The 18,454-nt window shown below is 51.4% G+C and overlaps 2 protein-coding genes across 2 annotated transcripts; both read right to left on the bottom strand.

Moving 5' to 3' along the window:
* Positions 1-6,654: 6,654 nt before the first annotated feature.
* On the bottom strand, positions 6,655-9,089 carry BDW70DRAFT_166953 (beta-N-acetylhexosaminidase; the record flags this gene model as incomplete). Its single annotated transcript, XM_073742124.1, has 2 exons — positions 6,655-9,000; positions 9,058-9,089. The coding sequence occupies 2 exons, from the start codon at positions 9,087-9,089 to the stop codon at positions 6,897-6,899; spliced, it is 2,136 nt and encodes a 711-aa protein (XP_073597343.1). The 3' UTR covers positions 6,655-6,896.
* A 248-nt stretch (positions 9,090-9,337) lies between these two features.
* BDW70DRAFT_133969 (uncharacterized protein) lies at positions 9,338-15,232 on the bottom strand. The gene is made up of 2 exons (XM_073736412.1): positions 15,113-15,232; positions 9,338-15,044 (listed from the first exon to the last, which is right to left on the bottom strand). The coding sequence occupies exon 2, from the start codon at positions 14,511-14,513 to the stop codon at positions 9,999-10,001; it is 4,515 nt and encodes a 1,504-aa protein (XP_073597344.1). The 5' UTR covers positions 14,514-15,044; positions 15,113-15,232; the 3' UTR covers positions 9,338-9,998.
* Positions 15,233-18,454: the final 3,222 nt, after the last annotated feature.

Here is an 18,454-nt window from a genome sequence, read left to right on the forward strand (position 1 = left end):
GCAGGGCGTCGAGGTACTGGCGAGGTAGCCAGGTGATCTTCATGGCTGCATCTCCGGCCCCCCGGGGCATTCTGGCTGGTCCACTCTGAGTCTGGAGTCTGCACTTTTGCAATCGTGCATGTCTGGGAACAATGAAGGCTAACCGGGTCGGGACTAGATCCTCGGAGTCTAAAACCGCTGCTGTCCAGGAATCAAGGCAGCTGTGCGTCGTCTTTTTCAAGTTTTTTTTTTTTTCTCTGGATTTTCTCTCTAGAGGCCTTTTTAGGCCGACTTTGCTTTTCGCATTCCCGCCTCTCAGATCTGGGAATAGCATCATCTTGCACCAGTTTTCTAACTACAGGTTGCAGGCATTCGGTCTCCGGAAATGTATTGGAAGCTTTAATATTGATGGTCGCTCTGATGGACGAGAGACAAGTTTGGCCCATGCTCTCCTCCCCTCCCCTCCCCTCCCCTCTTTTGCTCCTCCCCCCCTTCCCTCCCTCCCGAACCAGCCGGGTGCCTGGCCACTTTCAAATTCCCAAGCACCCGTCATGACAGGGAGGGTTCAGTTTGCGATTACTGTGGGCTCATTGGAGTCTCCACTCTTCGACCCACTGGTACCTCCAGAATTCCAGGCTAAAGGCGTCTAGACTCTACGCTGAGCAGACCTTCATCCTTGAATCTTTAGCGCCTCCCGTCCAAACACAGCATTGTTTGGGGATGATGAGATTTTGGACAGATATTTATCTATCAGCTCCAGCATCGCTGAATCATGGATCGCGATGCATCGTAGTGATACATCCAATTTCAAATCCAGGATATATTGTACATTCTGGTAGACAACCGCCGTTGTAGTGAACGGAGTGCAGGGTTTTGGAGTCTCCTGCATCAGTCAATCCGTCGAGGTAATAAATGCAGATGCACATCCGTCGGCTCAAGACCCGAGTTAGGAGCCGTCAAGGAGGCCGTCAACAGTCATTAACTCGAAAAGGAATGTTGAGCTCTTTCTCTTTGATGCCACAGATGCGCTCGCGATGCAGAAACGGGGCTCCTATCGTGGGGCGCGGGCCATGGCGTACGATCAGCAGTCCTCATACTGTTCTAGTCGCAGGTAAAGGGTGTATGCGACGGCATGTAGACTGCCGCGATATTCGGAGCCTGAGGTGGTCTATTGAGTCTGTACCCCAGGTCTTTGACTGAGGTCTGAGCTTCATGGCTCGGCCGTGAAGTTTCCACTGGCGCAAACAAGCTTATCTACTCTCTCTGGGGATCGACTTATGAATGACTAGCAGTATGAGAGTGATAACCCGGTCGGCATACCTACCGGCGCTGACAACTCTTGTCATTTGAGACAGGAACACTGCTGTCTCAGCAATATTAATGGCGCCTTCCTTCCAAGGAAACGGGGATGGATGACGTCACGAAGTCAGTCTCCCCAACGTCTTCACAAACGAGGGACTGTACGGCGCTCAAGCTCCCCTCCACTCAACGTCATGGACTGACCCATGATACCTGCACAGACAACGCTCCTGATAGGTGGTTACACTGCCGTTAACCAATCATTGCTTCCCAAGCCATTCTCGAGACAGAATTGACTGGGCAAAGAGGTAGTGTATCCCTTTTAGCTTCTGAGCGGACAAATTTTATGGCCACCAACCGATAACGGCCTGTCAGTGATTCGTTGAGCTCGATTGCAAGCGCAGACATGAAGAAGATTTTCCCAAGGACTACCGACCATGACCACGAGTGACCCGATGCTTTCGGTTTCGCGAGTTGAAGCATAGACATAGGTTCGCTCCCTCCAGGCTGGGAGTCGAGACTAAGCAGCCCAAGCAGATCTCTATCACCAAGAACCCTAACACGCCATCATGGCCCGGTGTCGCGAGGAACACCTATTCTGTCCTTACCTTCCCGTACTCTGCTGTGTAACAGTATCGAGCCCGGCATCTGGACACGCTTTTCTGTATCCTGTCGAAGAATTGAATATATCTCGGACGTAGTCGAAACTTATCACGAAGTGTTCTCGAGAACTCAGCTTCTTCCGATCTATCCCAGCGTCTGTGGACCCGATAGTAGACAAGAGTGCCTTCTTCGTCAATTGCACTTTCTTCCGGAATTCGGAGGATAGATTTGCGTCGAGATCAACGCTTGGATCGTGGTTTACTGCACGCTGCATCGTCCCAATTTCAAACCGAGGACGGACGCTTGTCTCACGCATGCAGCTCTTATCAGACCCTAAGATTTTATCATCTGCTACTCGGTTGCTCTCCACCGAACTGGAGATAGTAGCATTGGTTCCCCTGGATAGTGACACAACATTGCATTTTTGTTTTGCCACTGGGAATCCGATTTGTCTAATGAAACCAAGGCTCAATGCTACCGAAGCGAAGATATGACCCACTTCTAATATCAACCACTGCTTGCCAAGGGAAGTTTCGCTAGATGTGGCCGTTCTCTTTGCTGAATGAAGAAGGACATTATCAGTACCGGTGCGCCCCGATCAAACACCATCGCATGCTAGCCGCTGTAGTAGCATTCTGGCCAATCATGACCCTTGCCCTAGTCAATGAGCCCGGATGACAGGGAAGAGTCTCATCGAGCCCATGCATCCCTACATCTTATTACCAGTGCTATTGCATCGGGTACTGGCGCCCCGGCCATCCTGGACTGTGGATATAATATCATTCATATGTAAACCACTGTACCTCTTGCCACTCAAGACGCTGACGGCGGCGAGAAGGCGAGGTCAACCTAGGCCGTTCACCTAAGTGCGTCGCAAGCTTGGACAACTTGTTAAGGATTGTATAAAATTGCTGGTAAGTTGTTCTAGGCGTGTGAAACTCGGATTATAGACGTGAGGGGCAAGCTGCCCCTTGAAACTCATCTCCCCTCTTCAGTCTTGCGGCGTTCTTAGTGATAGACCCCTGCCATGTTCAGTTTCTGCGTTGTCAAAGCTCGTCTCCTGACACCTCAGCACGGACCAGATAGTAGTCGTCATCGATAACCTCCCGACACTATCCTCAATTATCCCCTGAAGACTTCTTATGTCGAACGACCCAAGCGCCCGAGCGGATGATTCGTGCCCTCATGCTTCTAGATCGACTGAGCGGCCATAGCCGGCGCTTCGAGCTCTATACTCGGATTACCTTTTCCGGTCCGGGAGACTCTACCATCACTACCGCCGGCTTCTGGCTCTAACTTTATGTTGAAGAAGCGGTCAACTCAGCTTCGCTGAGCCGAGAATCTGACCTACAGCTCGGAATTCATCCTACGAAGGAGGCGCTACTAGTACGATGTCAGACGAGAGCCGAGGTGGATAAGGTACAACGCGATACTGCACAAGGCCGGAGATGAATCTCTAATCAAGGAAATACGTGCCATTGCGCTGCTCAGACGATGGCAGCTTAGACGACCATCTGCGGCAGGTTTATCTAGCTGTGGAGCGAAATCCCCATGGGGATTGTGTTCTTGCATGCACAGGATTTGCTGGTCCATATCCCTTATCAGTAGACCAGGCAATTCTCCGCTTCTTCACATAAAATGGGTTGTTAGTACAAGTCTGGTCGACTACCTAGAAACCCTCTGGTCCACCTGGCACTGCCTCTGTAATGGGGCGGCTATGCTGACTGTCACTGTGATGCACGAAGCATGCACTGCCTCTACTCTTTTGTCGCAAGACTCAATAGCGGAGTACTCGTCCTAGTGAAAACACTACAAGCCGCTGGTGGAGATCATACACGATGCAACACAGCGCCCGCAACAGATTGTGAGAGACCCGCTGGCATTCGTTTGGAACAAAGTTCGGCTTCTATGCAAGGCATCTGCGAGTTCTCGGCCACTCTGACCATCTGACTTGCCTAATGGCCGGGCTGGCAGCCGCTGGAGCACTAGCGACCGTGCGAATAGGAAGGCGACAGTCGGATCCGGCATCTAAAGCGAGGAGGTCCGAGGACTGAAATCTATAATTGTATGCCGAAACAGCCATGGCGCGCCGCCGTACAATCCAGGTTCCAATGAGCGGGCCCACTCGGCCAGACAGTGCGAGAGGAGAGCAACGAGACGCTAAACATTCGTCCAGACCACGCCAGGCCGTGCAGTGCAGACAATGGCGCATTAACAGTGGGGCTCGAAGCTTACGGGCCTAATTTAGTGCCGCGAACTGACATTGACATGCAGCCACTGCAGCCCGCTGAGGCCAAAGCTCGATAACGGTGCTGTTTTAACGTGAGAGCTCGAGGCGCTATGTATGCATGTACATGCCCACAGACCCAGCAATCATCGAGGAAGAGTCGCCGAGGGCTCGAATGAGACTTGTCACAGCGTCGGGGAATAACAACGGCACTCTTGGGCTTCATTTCGAATCATCCTGGACTATACGTGAATCAATATTCCTTGCGGATCAACGGGATCACTTCATATACAACATATTGCAAATCGAGCCAAATTGTTTCATACGGCTGGTCTGCGACTTGCCACCCCGCCTTCGAAGTCTACGAACTCAAGCAGCATCAAGCCCTCTAAGATCCGGCCTTCAGTCGGCTTCTGGTCGGTCTTCACGATTATTTCTAAGCGCAGCGCCCCTCAAACTCTGATCGCCTCTAAACTTTATTACCCGAGATACCCTCCATTAGCACGGCGCTTGTCGCCCTTGTTGACAACACGAATGCCACCGCCACTGAAACTCACCATTCTGCTGGCTGGCGGTTGAACAAAATAATGGATAGCGCCAGGCGGAAAACGACACAGATCCGAGCGCGATCAACCCCCCTCTCCTCTGACGGCCGGATTTCTTTGCGTGGCGTGGCCTGGCCGTGGCGAAGCACATACCAACATCCTGGTCATGATAGCCAGTTCTCCTGAGGGAATGTCCTGTGAATAGTTTCCCTGTCCAGGGTTGGGACCTGGGACAGCATGTCGATGAGGCGCAAGCGGGGTACATACAGCCCCCTGCGGTTTAACTCAGTACAATCCAACGTGGCTTGCTATACACATGGAAGGATATACATTACTTGCGGGGTACAGACCGGCTGACAGCGCACTGCTCTACATACCGATGAGCTCGTGTCGAATATTATACAGCTATATTATCGACAAAGGTACCAGAAATTGTTTGATGAGTCTTGTGATGACCTAGTCTCCAGTCCAGCGTTGGAGCAGCTGAACCTCGGTGCATAGAGGAGGATGCCGGGCAGTGAGTTCTCCCTCTCGGTTGATGGTGGATGAGCAGGCAACAATAACCCTTATGATTTCTATTTTTTTCCCGAAAGAATATATCACTGTTGCATCTCTGTGAAAGCGCTTGTTTACCAAGCCGGCCAAAGACTTGCCTAACATATCATCACTTTACGATGATATACCTCCGTACTGGCGACGTACAGGTGTAGTGTCCATACACTGTCCGTATGATCTCCGGCTGTCATACTAGGTAATTAACCTGCGCTCTAAAGAGATTCCTTTCCGCGTTTTATATAGGCACCTGCCTGCCCCTGGACGACTATCCCGTTGCACCTCTTCCGTATAAGCATCCCTGGCCTCTGAACACACTCCTAGATTGCTATACGGCAACACCATAGATATTAACTGGTAGTTAAGTCGGTCCTTACGCACTCCAATATCCTCCGACAGCTACAGTATTAATGATACCCCCCTCTCCCGATACAAGCACTTCTTTTTCCCGTCCTTTACCCAGTACGAAGCGCTGGCTATGATATGCACAGAAATCTACAACCTCCACCGAGCGTTCATCCCACAAGTTTAGCAGTGAGACGATCACGCCAGTCCAAAAAAGCCAACTGTGTATCTATATCGGGAGAGTGCAGTCAACAACTAACCCTGCTGATATGATGGAATCGTTACCCCTTTGGACACGTTTACATACAACTATATCCCTACAGTTATCATCAAGAATCTGACATTGACGTGGGTTTGGGCGGCTACTTAGGTATTCATTTGGGAAGCCCACTCTTCTCTCTTTTCTGTCTACATCTCTTTTCGAAGGAGCGTCAGCTTTGAAAGGAGATGCCATTTGATATACTTAGTACCTTCTTCATCTCTCACAGGTATTTTTGCAGGGACAAGGCTCGGCATTAGCTTCTTTTAGAACGCCCCGGATAAGCGGTCCAGGGTTTGACCAGATAGGTAAATGTAGCTGAAGGCCTGCCCGCAGGATAGCCTCTATTATCGTCATTATATACTCTCAGGCTAAACTACTTTTGAAAGCTCATAACATGTGTTGTAGCCCCCAGTGACCGACGACTGTGTTTAAAAAACGATTAGTCTGAGGACCTTATGAAAGTTCACTGTTGGGCGTGGCAATCATAGGGGAATGGAAAAGCAGAGGTCGAGGGCCTAGGGCTAAGGGTTTTGGCATCGAGAAGGCTTACAATGCTACACTTTCTGTATCTAGGGTTTTCTACATTAACACCCTACCCGCTTAAACTGCTGCTGGTAGTGTGAGTATGCAGATTTGAAATAACCTGGAATCTCTTGAACTCGTCTCTTTCCTTCGAGATAGATCTCCCATCCAGAACAGTAGACCGCGTTCCAGTTGAGAAGCAGTAGAAATAGGATGTGACAATTGTGGGACAGATTCGCTCCCAATGCGAGTCTTTTCTATATCCTCTTTTTCAGTAAGCAGCTGGCAGTTCGGTTGTAACGTCCGGCGAGTCGAAGAGTTATATCAAGCACTGGCCATCTCTAGACTCTGAAGCTGTATATCGTAGGCCGGGAGATGAAGACTTGTTTCCCAACGGGTACTACTATGTGTGCTATGTGGATGCTGAGCCTCATCTATGAGCTAGCATGCTGCTGTTGCAGTGCGCAAAGGAGTCTCATCACCAGTCGGAATTGTATCCAGATGTGCCCAAGTTAAACATGAAAATCCAGGTCTTACGCAATAATCACCCCGACTGAGAGCCTTAAACGTACTCAAACAAGTTCCTCCCCTCCACTTTCAAGCCCACCAAGCCCTTTCCCCAAACATCCTCAAGCGGCGCCACAAACGCCATTTGGCTCCAACTGAACTCGGTATTCCTGCCACCATACACAAAGACTTCGAAGCGGCCGACCAGCTGTCCATCAAGCCAGACTACCGCGCCATGCTCAACATCCGTGGCTATGGTGATGGTTACCGGGTATGAAACGGAAGCGTCGATAGTGACCGGCTCGTGGGTCGACGAGGTGTTAACCCAGATACGGCCGGGGTGACCGGGGTCTAGCTCGAGGGCATCTTCGATTGTTACAGAGCGGAGTGGGTAGATGTAGCCATCTTCCTTGAAAAACAGAGTCCCTTCGTGGTCGAGGGAGAGAGTGTTGTCTTTGCTGGAGAGTGTAAAGGACCCGGTGGCCTTCAGGGTGCAGGTGTAATTTATGCCCTTGCTGCCCTTGCCAAGTTTGATGTGGTTGCTATCGGTACTGCTATGAGGTCGCGTCCAGGAGACAAGAAGACCATCACTGCCATTCCCAGAGACAGGAATGACGCGGTCCAGATTCTGAGCTGGGGCGAGCGGCGAGAAAAAGTCGATGCTGGCGTCTAAGGTCTTCGGTTGCACTTCAGGCCCCCGGCTACCACTCCACGAACGGGCACCAACCAGAGCAATACCCCTGCGCATGGCGTAGTACATCTCAAGTTTGGTTGACGCATCAGGCCCGTTGTCATTCCACGCAGCCATCACGGCGCCCTTAAGTAGCGGCTCATCGGGCAGTGGCTGCTCTGTGGTGTTGACATTGTTCAAATCGGCCGGCGTCCATTGCCACAAAGGCTGGTCAGCGAAATTGAGAATACGCGACTCGTTGAAGAACTGCGGATACGGAGCCGGAACGATGGGCATGTGGTCATTCTTGATGCTCATGTAAGCCCACCAGTCTTGGGAGTTGATAATGTGGTGGCCCTGGTCGATAAGTTTGAGTGGATCTGACTGACCGTACTGCCAGTGCTGGATGGTAATGTCTGGATTAATACGGAGACTCTTATCTTCTGGATCTTCCATGAAAGTGCCCCAGATGCGGATGTTTTTGCCTGCAGTTGATGAGATGAAGTTGGCCATCTCGTTGACGAAACCGATGTAGTCGTCTGCTACGCTGGAGTCATACTCGTCAGCACCTACATGAACCTCCTTTATATCGAACCAGGGCAGGAACTCGGCCCAGATACGCTGGATAGTGGGGATAGTGCTCGGGTGCGAGAGGTTGAGCAGGTCGCGTTTCTCAAGTGCAAGCTCCGGCTTCCACTTGGTCACGTAGAGACAGTGACCGGGAGCTTCGATCTCGGGAATTACCGCAATACCGCGTCTTGCACAGTGTTTCTGTAAGTCGCCGTAGTCTTCGCGCGAGAGCGTCTCATTCTCGCGGCCATGTACGATGCCCAGCAGGGACTCATCCTCGGGCAGCAGACTGAAATGTGAGTAGACGTCCTGCCAGGTCTCATTCCGGCCACGGTTGAGCGGGTAATTGTCGCTAAGGTGGTAGTGGAACTCGCTCATTTTGAAAAACGATGCGTAACTGCACATCTCTTTGAGGAACTCTTTGGTGTACCATTTGCGTCCGGCATCAAGCATATACCCACGGGTGGCATAGGCTGGCGCATCAGACAACCGGCCAGTCGGGAGCCTATTGTTCCTGATCAGAAGCATCTGTAGGACGGTCCGAGTCCCCCACCACATGCCTCTTGCGCCGGTGCCTCCAATGAACACGGCCGAGGGCGAGATGTCTAGCTCATAGCCTTCGGATGTAGACACACCGTTTTCGTATGTCATAGACGCGCCGTCACCCGTGAAGGCGCCGAGGAGGATGGCACCGTTGGCATCGGCAGTGGCTGGCAGCGACTCGACAGTCTCGAGGGACCAGTTGAAGCCGGTGATATGGTTGAGGTCTTCCTTGAAGACCTCGGCGAAGTCATGACCGCTTGGAGGAATGAGGGTCAACCCATCTGTGTCCTTCCTGGCGGCAAAATCCGCGTCGATGTAGATTCTCTTGCAGCTGGCTGAGGCCTCCCAGGCCTTGTTCCCGACGCGGTCATGGTCACTAAAGACAGGTGTTGGTGGTAGGAGCTGCAGCGAAGATGCGCTGGCCACCACGTACATCAGGGCCGTGATGATCCAAACGCCCGTCATGATGCTGGAGTTGGCCGTCTGAATGGCTCGTGAGACTGTCGATCAAGAGGGGCCATTGTTTTGTCACGTGCATGGCTGGAATGTTGGAGCATCTGGTAGCTTGGGGAAGAGGATCGAAGTGTTGACAAGGAAGCAAAGTGCGAAAAAGATTCAGTGGTATCTCTATGAAGAATATTCTTCTGAAGATGAATGCAAACTCCCAGACCTTAGTAGGATTTGAGGGACAGACACAGACGAAATGACAAGAGAGACTCCACAGGAAAGAGACAGAGGTACCGCCAACGCGGGGTCGGCTAGGTGAATCAGCTCGAGGAGGAACTAGAGATCGTAAATGCGGAGCGGGACCGGTTTAAAATGAGGGTTTTAAAGCTTGTAGGGGAGACGGACGGGGTTGAGAAGGTTGCTGGATTCGAAGGGTGAGTTATGCGGCGTGATTCTGCACTACTATCCAGAGGAAAGATTGATCATTATGTATGTTATTGCGGCCGTTATATACCATATTAATCCTTCATCTAATGCGTGATAGTGCCATTGCTGGCTTCAGTCTTGGTCTGGAGAGATGAAAGGAGAAAAAAATAAAAAATAAAAAATGAAGGTGAAAACATAGACAACAGGAACGAAAAACAATATCCACCCAAAGATCCAGCTTCATGGTAGGAGAATGAAGTACATGTGCATCATAAGAATATAGTCAAATCAAAGCGCAGAGGGGAATTGTTCATACAGCCACCGTATATAGAAAAGAAGCAAAGCGTGACAAGGCCATAACGCAAACTCATGCAAATGGAGAAAAAAAACAGGGAGAAATAAACATCTCCACTGGTACAAAGCATTAAACAATTAAATAATGTAGCATAAATGTCGTTACTCATCGGTCATCATCATAATATGTCATGGCAAGTGGAGACGTCAAACACTTGCTGTCCGGCGTTTCTCGCTCGGCTTCTGCGTATAAGCAATCAACAACCGAAACCCCGTTCCTCGTCGCTGACACTCGCGAAGGATCTTCTTGTCGGCCCAGATACTGCGGTCGACATCGCCATTTGGCAAGACGGGACTTTCATAGCAGCGAGTGTACCACCAGCGGCCGACGCGCGCGACGATCTTCCGAATGGACTCGTCGTTTGACGGAGACGGCGAGGGGTCAGAAAGAAGATCTCCAAGGGAGAGGACGGTGTCGTTGGATGACGACTTCCCGTGCGAATTTGTGTTGGAGCGGTGGCCTGCCGAGGAGCCAGATGTAGCGGACAAAGCCGTGGAGGATGCAATGGCGGTGGTAGTCAGGGTGGATGGGTTGGAGGAGGCCGTTGATGAAGAAGAAGCGGAAGAGCGGACGATCATGCCCGCGGCCGGAATGCGAACCATGCAGCGGTGGAGATTATCAAAGCCGTGGAGGCCGACTAGTTTTTGGATATTGTCGCTAGCTGGCTTGAGGCTTATACTGGCGTCGAAAAGGTACATTGTTTCCTTGAGTTTTCGGACTGCTCGACGGGTGCGTATTCCCATGTTCACCATGTCCAGATCAAGGATGCTCATTTCTAGATAGCCACCTGGGCGGAGGACGCGTTTGCACTCCGAAATGATGTTGTTCTGGGCGCGCTCGGAGCAAGCGGCGGGAAAGCGCAAGACAGTGGCAGCAAAGAAGCCCTTGGGAAATGGCACTGGGTTCTCGAGACTGGCGTGATGTATTGTATGGTGGTTTGACGGGGGTTGCCAGGCTGCTGGGTGCGTTGACGCTGTTGGCGTAGGTCCTTCGTGAAGACAGTAGACGTCCGCATTTGGGTATGTCAAAGCACAGTAGAACGACCAATCATCGTTTGCAAGCCCATCAACCACAAGAATCCTAACATGCTCCCCTTCTTTAACGTGGTTGTGTGCGGGGCTAAAGAGAACTCTCCCAAAAGACAACCAGCGACTAGTCATTAAAGATCCTGACCGAATGTTAGTCTGGGCTGTGGGGCCTTCGCGATCACGTTCGGCAATGTCAAACAGGATGGTGTTCCGCTGGCGACAGTTCTCGAAGCTTGGCGATGGGTCTAGAACCGGAGAGTTATGAAGGCTGGACTGTGGTTGCTCAGCAGTGATTGCAGGCGCGTGCACATCCGAGTTGAAGTTATCATTGCGCACTTGGTGGTCGCCCCGAAAACGAGCCATCATATCACTCACCGATGGTTGGGAAGTCGGGCTTAGAGACGAGTGAAGTGCATTAGCGATTTTGGAGCGGCGTAAGTGTATCGAGTTGACGCTTCCTTCAGGCGATGCTGGCGTCAGAGAAACTGTTGGCTGTTGGGGTGACGTTATAGGCACAGAGAGGTTACTGTTGAGCCCAGCTTGGAGAGCACGACTCGCCCTTGCAGCTGGCTCAATCTTTTCCCTACTTTCTTGAACCCGAGAGGATGGGAGGCTGGGAGTCTCCGGCGAGAGAACGTGGTCAATGAATTCGTCGTATTCACCCCATATCTCATCTTCCATAAGATCTGACTCGGGTCCAGGGACTACAGCAGTGATGGCAGCGAGGCTCTCAGACTCACTTGAAGTCGAGAATATGGAGTCTTTCCGAGGAGGTGAGAACGCTAAGAACTCATTGTTGGAGTAAGGGCCGGCAAGAAAGTCCAAGGCACTACCTTTCATAAGGTCGCTGAACGGCGAGGTCAGGTCGAATCCCACTCCTGCTTTCATGTGCAATCCAGGATCTGGGACTAAGGCATTTCGGTCGGGGCTGGAGAAGCCGCGTGACTGGCCAGGGGCCGAAACAGTCATTGAAGGAGACTCAGCCACACTAAACGGCCTGGAGAAAGACTGCAAGGCTGGTTTATGCTGCCTGTCTCGCCTGGAAACAACACGCGGGATTCGTCCTACAGGCGCTAATCGACTCGAGCGCCTTTCTGGAGTCATTTGCTGCTTGAGTGCGGCGGCTTCTTCCGGAGAGGCTTCTTTGGATCTATCAACAGTGGGTGGGGCTGGTCGTTTCATGGCGAATTCATCATGTAGCTTTGGCGGAGATGGAAGTAGGACAGACGGCTTCCTGATCTTCAGGTGCTCCGAAACTTCCACTGGCGGTGTGTCCTCGTCTTCCGTTTCTCCCGTGGGTAGAGAATCTTCAAGATTATGGAAAATCTCCTCCAATGGATCAGAATCAGTATCGACCAACGCATAATGGGCAGGTGGGCGGCGACTTTTGAGGGTAGCAACTTGAGCCGGCAACTTGGATGCAGGAGCCCTGTGCTGGGAATCAGAAGCTTCTGGCTCCCAGTCTTTCTGAAAAAATGGCCATTTCATATTGAGTCCCAGCTTAGAGGGCTTCTTCATCTCACCAGGTGAGTGGGCATGCCGCGTAGACGCTTCTGAGTCTTTTTTCAGTGACGGAGTTCGAGTAGGGCGGGTATAAGGTCGACTTTTAGCTCTCTCAGGATTAGCTAGGGTTGGAACTTTGGTGCGGTTGCTGGACACGGCGTTGGCTGCCGGACTAGAAGGATCCCTGCGAAATTCTTTAGGCTCAGTTGTACATTTCGCAGCTGCGGAAAACTTGTAATCAAAACCAGTAGACAGGACCGGATCATGAACAGGAGCAGGCGCAGACTTTGTACTGAAAGCGCTTGTGCTTTGCTCACTTTGAGTCCGTGACAGAGCTGCGCCGTCCATACCCCCACCGTTAAGATACACTGGTTCCAGGCGCGCGAGGAGGAAATCGTCGAGTTCGGTGTCCGTTCGGCTTCGGCTACTAGCCTTACTAGAAACAGACTTGGCTGTACTCGTTGACCTTGCTCTCGAGCCACTGGGACTGCTGATACTGGCCTTGCGACCCCGCTGCGCATACTTTCCGTAGCCCTCATGACCCGTTCCAGCAGCTGGACCCTTCCGCGCAGGTCTATTTTCGTTTAAACGAGCATCCAAGTCCGGTTTCGATTTCTTAGGGAAAATCCCAAATCTCCTAGTCCTTTCAGGGCTTGGGTCCGCAGACGAGGCTTTAGGCAACTTGGATAGCGTTTTTGATGGCTTCCATGCCGATTCAGGTGAAGTTGGGCTGCGAATTCGAGATGAAGTCACAGAATTGAGAGAATCAACAGATGTAGCTGCTGACTGGTTGCTGACTAGCCCGTGGGAGCTTTCCGTGGATATGCGCCGTTTATGACCCTTTATCGCCCGAGGAGGGATGTTTGTTTTCACTACTGGAGAGGGTTCCACGTCTAATTGATCGGTTCCTTCTCTGCTCGGCCTAACTGGAATTCTAACCGATGGCCTGGGTATGGTCCGGTTTCCGAGAGCAATACCTGAGGTGGATATTGGCCCGGCATGTATTCTCTCCGCCTTGGAGGCATCTGGATCTTTTTTGGTTTGCCTCGGGATTCCGGATAGTATTGACGTACTCCTAGGCAGTTGACTAGGCACCAAAGGCGGCACACTCGCATTATCAGATGTTTGAGCGGCATCTTCGCGACGGTGGTTAAGTAGTGAAGTAGTCGATTCCTCGCCTTGGGCCAGTTGAGGAGACTTTCCAACTGCTGGGCTACTTGGGAGTCCTGGCTTCTGCGCCTGGGGCGAAAAGATCGGTAGTCTGGTATGTGAGGGACTGGGCTGTCTTAATCGAGTACCCACCTTCATAGGTTGAGTAATTCCAGGAGAACATGATGACAAGGAAGCGGGGGTGGACGCAGACGTTCTACTCCAAACGCCGGGCGACCCAGAATATCTTGTCGATGGCGTGCTAGCTGAAGGGAATATAGGAGTGGAAGGAGCAAGGTCCCGAGTATTGATAGTGGTCCGAAGACTCGCCAGCTCCTTAGGGCCGTTATGTACCTTCTGCTCCACCGACACAGTCGTAGCTTTATCAGAAGAAAGCATCGGCGACCGAGAATCCCTGGCTAATTCTGTCCGACTGGAAGACTGCGATGAACTGGATTGATAGCGATCCGAAGCGGTAGTACTCGGAATAATCACATTCAAACCACTGGGCCGCATCGAGTCCGCCTGAAGCTTGCTATTGGCGTTTTGCTGACCTATGGTAGGCGCCTTTCTCCGTAAAACATTTCGTGGCCGAGTTTGGGCTGGCGGGCGGTTGTCGATAGGGGTCTGAGGTACGACAGGAGTATGCAGGGTTCGGTGCACGTGCTGATTCAACGTGGAGTAGGAATCCGGTGGGTGCGTGGGTGCTCGGGGGGCCATGTACGGACGAGGATCCGAGGAGAGGACGAAGTTTGACTGTGCAACGATTGGGCGGATCTGTTCTGCTTCCGACATCGACGCCGCCCTTCTGGATTTTGTTGGGCGCATCGCCAGTCTTGGGATCTGTGGCCCTGAGTATGATGAATTCGCCGACCCATAATCGCTCGGCATGGTGGCGATCGTTGGTGTCGAGGCGTTTCGAGATCGATGCCCCAACTCTCTCAGCCGGGGTATACGGCCACCATCAGACTTGTACGACATCGTGCGACGCTAACTCCAACTTCCAGCTCCAGTCTCCCGGATATCGATCAGAACGTGGCGCGGGATAGTGTGAAGGTAGAATCATTCCGTCTTGAGTTGAATAGCTATGTTATGAAGAAACTGGAAACAATTGTCCAGTGAGCATTGTCGGTTATGCGAGAAAAAAAGGAGCACACTTAGCTCCTAGCAAACATGGATATGGTGGGTGTATCTGCAAGTATGGGACTGGAAAAGTGTGGTTCGCGCGAGCGATGTAGATCTAAGCTTGTAAAGACGGAAGAATGCAACCACAGACTTCGTTGAGTAGAAAAGGAAACCAGCCTCTCCAACAGAATATAGATGACGTCGCGAAAAAAATAAAATGAGGCAGCTAGTTAGATATGAAGCTGCAGCTCGATCATGACAAGGCAAAGGAAACAAGAAATAGGCGACAAGATGTACATGCCCAAGCGATATAGTGCGAGATATGCAGGCGCTCCGCCACAGGCAGGTCCGCTGTGGCTAAGAAGGCGAAATAGATCCGAGCTGGGCCTGCACGACCACGTCAGAGTCGCATATACTTTCAGGCCACGCCTAAATTCGAAAAGGAATGGGTATACCGAGGGGCTTAAGCTGTGCGTGTAACAACGCAAAATAAACGAGAGTAGAAAGGTGTGAGAGATGCGATTGCGGCAGTCCTGACTCGCGATAGATCTGGATTCTGAGCCTTTTTCAACGTGAGAACGTGCCTCGCGCTAAAATTTCAACCCTGCTGGGGCCTCTGGGTCTAGTGGGGAATTCAGTTCCCCATTCGCAGGGGAGCGATCCATCTAAAGACGACCATGAGGGATCCTGGCGCGATGTGCGAGATCGACGCCGGTCTCGCATTCGATATTTGTGTGACGAAGGCAATCATTGGTGAAGATGCTGCACATTCGTCTTTGCAGTATCAATTTCAGCTATCTCTCGAGGGGTAAAAGGGTCAACGGCAGCCAGACGCCGTTGGTCGATAAAACTGGTGAGTAACGGGATGAAGGCAAGTTGACCCACTCTTCTCAATATTTGCAAGCGACGACAGGTACGAATCTCACATCAACTCAAAAGGACGCGGTATGACCGGCTTTGGAAGCGGTTGGGCCGTGCGAGGAAGGTGACAGGTTGAAGCCGGGGCGAGTGGCGGAAGATAGCGCAGAGACGGCTTAAGCAGAACGACCATAGGCAAAACAGAGGAACAATATCAGAATCTCCACTAGCTGATGGTAGAGACAAACCGCTTTGATAGTTTGATGGGCAGAGGAAATATGCAGTAGCTTAGAGCTCTCTTTGGCCAGTAGTGTTGCTGGATCAGAATGGTCTGATTTGATGTAGAGTCGAAAATTTGCCCCTAGGCTGCTGGAGATCTTTCTGGCAGTACAGCAAAGTCAGCAGTCGGTCAGGTGCTGGCCACTGCACTTACTGGTCACTGACCACGGCCGATCACCACCGGCGACACCGAACTCGACGTACAGAGTACGTATGAGAGGCTATGTACCCCAACTGGCTATTAGCAATGCATCAAGTCGGTTTCGAGTTTCTCGCATTATTTCGCATATGTTTCCAGTTGGTTCGCCCGGATTCCCAAAATAAGCCATATTTGCCCCACCACTCGCAATGCATTTACGAGCAGGGCGCAGTACTACAAAATTTCGACTCTGGACAGCTAAGTGGGATTTCTACACCGGAATTATTGGACACTCGAGACTCTCTTGCTAACAATTAACTTTCGTTGCTCAGTGGAAATAGCCCTGACGATAAACAATTGAAGCGAGGCCTGTAGAAGGTGCGCTCCGAGTCCGAACGCTTCATTGCACAGCCAACACAAGTGACCGGCTATCGCGAGCCCAGATTGGACGAAGGGGATTTGTCCTGTCACAGATAAGGTGAATGCTGAGAAGTGTGGCCTTGACCAGTGACGGGCTTGGAGGGGCATTCCCGGCATTGTGACTTTCTTGAAGCTGAGACCTCCGCGCAAAGTTACGTTGGAACGGGCCGTGAACCAAACAGAGTCGCACTCTGGTTCTTAACGGTTGGCATTTGGATCCGGGGCAACTGGAAATACCAGATCTTGACGCTCGGCCGTTCTGTGGTCGCTGCTCGATGGCCTGAGCCGTGGGTCCAGATCCGCCGCTAAACTGCCGCTGAGCCTTGCGCCTACACCTGAGCGGCCAACAGGCGCGAATCATTGCAGCCCTAGTTTTAGCTCGATGGCCAAAATGCCACTTCAGCAAAGCGATTCGTCAAGAAAAAAAGAACGGTCATGGCGACGCCGGAGTATTCAAGTGGAGACGGCGGTAAGTCAAACCGTTTGCTGGGGAATGACAGGGGTTGTTCATTTCAGCCACCGAAGCCAATCAGCAGCCTCGGACCCCAGTTCGGAGGATAGCGTCAGTCAGTCCCTGTGGTAAATCTTCCTGGTGTGTTTTCTCTACGTTCAGTGAGACCCGGATACGGAGTGGAATGCAAGGAGTCGCGTCAATGAAGCTGCAGCCCGCGCGTCGATCGGGTTTGCTGCAGGAACCGCTGCCGCGCCGCAGTTCAGCTGTGCCCGTGCCTCCATGGCCTCGTGACTCGTACCGCTAACATGACAACAGTGCAGTGGAGTTCAGCCTCCTGGGCAAAGTTGAATGTGATAAAGTCTTTGATCAAATCAATGCCGCACGGGTATTCATTCGTCATCGCTTTTCTCCGTTGAAATACTTTTAAGACGGGCCAATACCCACTTAGTAGCACGGGGGATACGACATGATTTATCGAGTCTCATTGGACTTCAATGTTGCCGCTTTAGTTGGTGAGCTGGATGAATCCCCTCTGTCCCAACGCTACTTTGCAGCGTGATAAACCAGATAAATGAGCCACTATTCCAACTATTTCAAAGCGCACTCGCTCTATGATGGGAATACCTAGCTCTCATTGAGTAGTTACTGCTCTACTATTCCTTTCTTGTCTAAGAGCCACGGTGCGAGTCTCTGAAGATGGAAGAGTAGCATGTTAATATCAACAAGGCTTAGCTCGGACAGAATGCCCAGTCAATTAGAGCAACATTACTGCGCTTCGCAAGCTGAGCGAGAATCTCTTGCCGCAACATTGGAGGCAAAAGACGATGTTACTTGCCTTTCCGACAATCTAGAGATTACCAAAGATCTGACCAGCATCGTCAGATACACCCGCGTGGAAAATGTGCTGGAGTACATCCATCCCAAAGTTATCGAGGCTTCAGTCGGCTTAGGCCCGATCTCCTACAATTTTTTGGATCAAAATGTATACTGATATCGCCATAATGATCCCCATAGAGGAGTACATGCCGCCTCAAACACCTCTACAGCAGCGCCGATGCATTGTCAAGTTCTGTCTCACTATCTCCGTAGCCCCCACGAGGTCTTCATTGTCCTCTTCGCCCACTCCGAATTCATCGCCGCAACCTCTCATTCCCTGAGCTCGTCCGCGTGTAGGCTAATTCGTTCGCAGGGACAACTCCCTCCGCGAGTATTGGGAAGCAGTATGCACCAAACAATGAGCTACACATATCATCAGCTATAACTGTCTGCTCTACCTGTTAGTTTTCTGACCATGGGTCTAAGTCTCAATGTACTACCATAAATGCTGACCTGTTCGATGGAGAGGTCCAAGTTCGGTATGGTTTCAGTGGTATTTAGCAAATGATGATAGGGCTTCCCAGAACTATGCCCTAACAGCCCAGCCGCAAACTTCACGCTGACTTCACTCTACTGGGTAGAGTTAGAGAAAAAAAAGGTTGGTCTGACTTGCTGGATACGACTAACTCTCTGGAAACCAAAATCTCAGGCTACGAGCAATACGGCACACCGTTACTATGACGCCCATTTCCATATCAGAAAATAAACCCAAACGAAAGAACTGGATATCAAAGTGGCCCCATAACGCCGAATATGATTGACAACATAGCA

Source organism: Aspergillus foveolatus (genome assembly GCF_047715535.1).
Source record: "Aspergillus foveolatus strain CBS 279.81 unplaced genomic scaffold BDW70scaffold_16, whole genome shotgun sequence".
Lineage (NCBI taxonomy): Eukaryota > Fungi > Ascomycota > Eurotiomycetes > Eurotiales > Aspergillaceae > Aspergillus > Aspergillus foveolatus.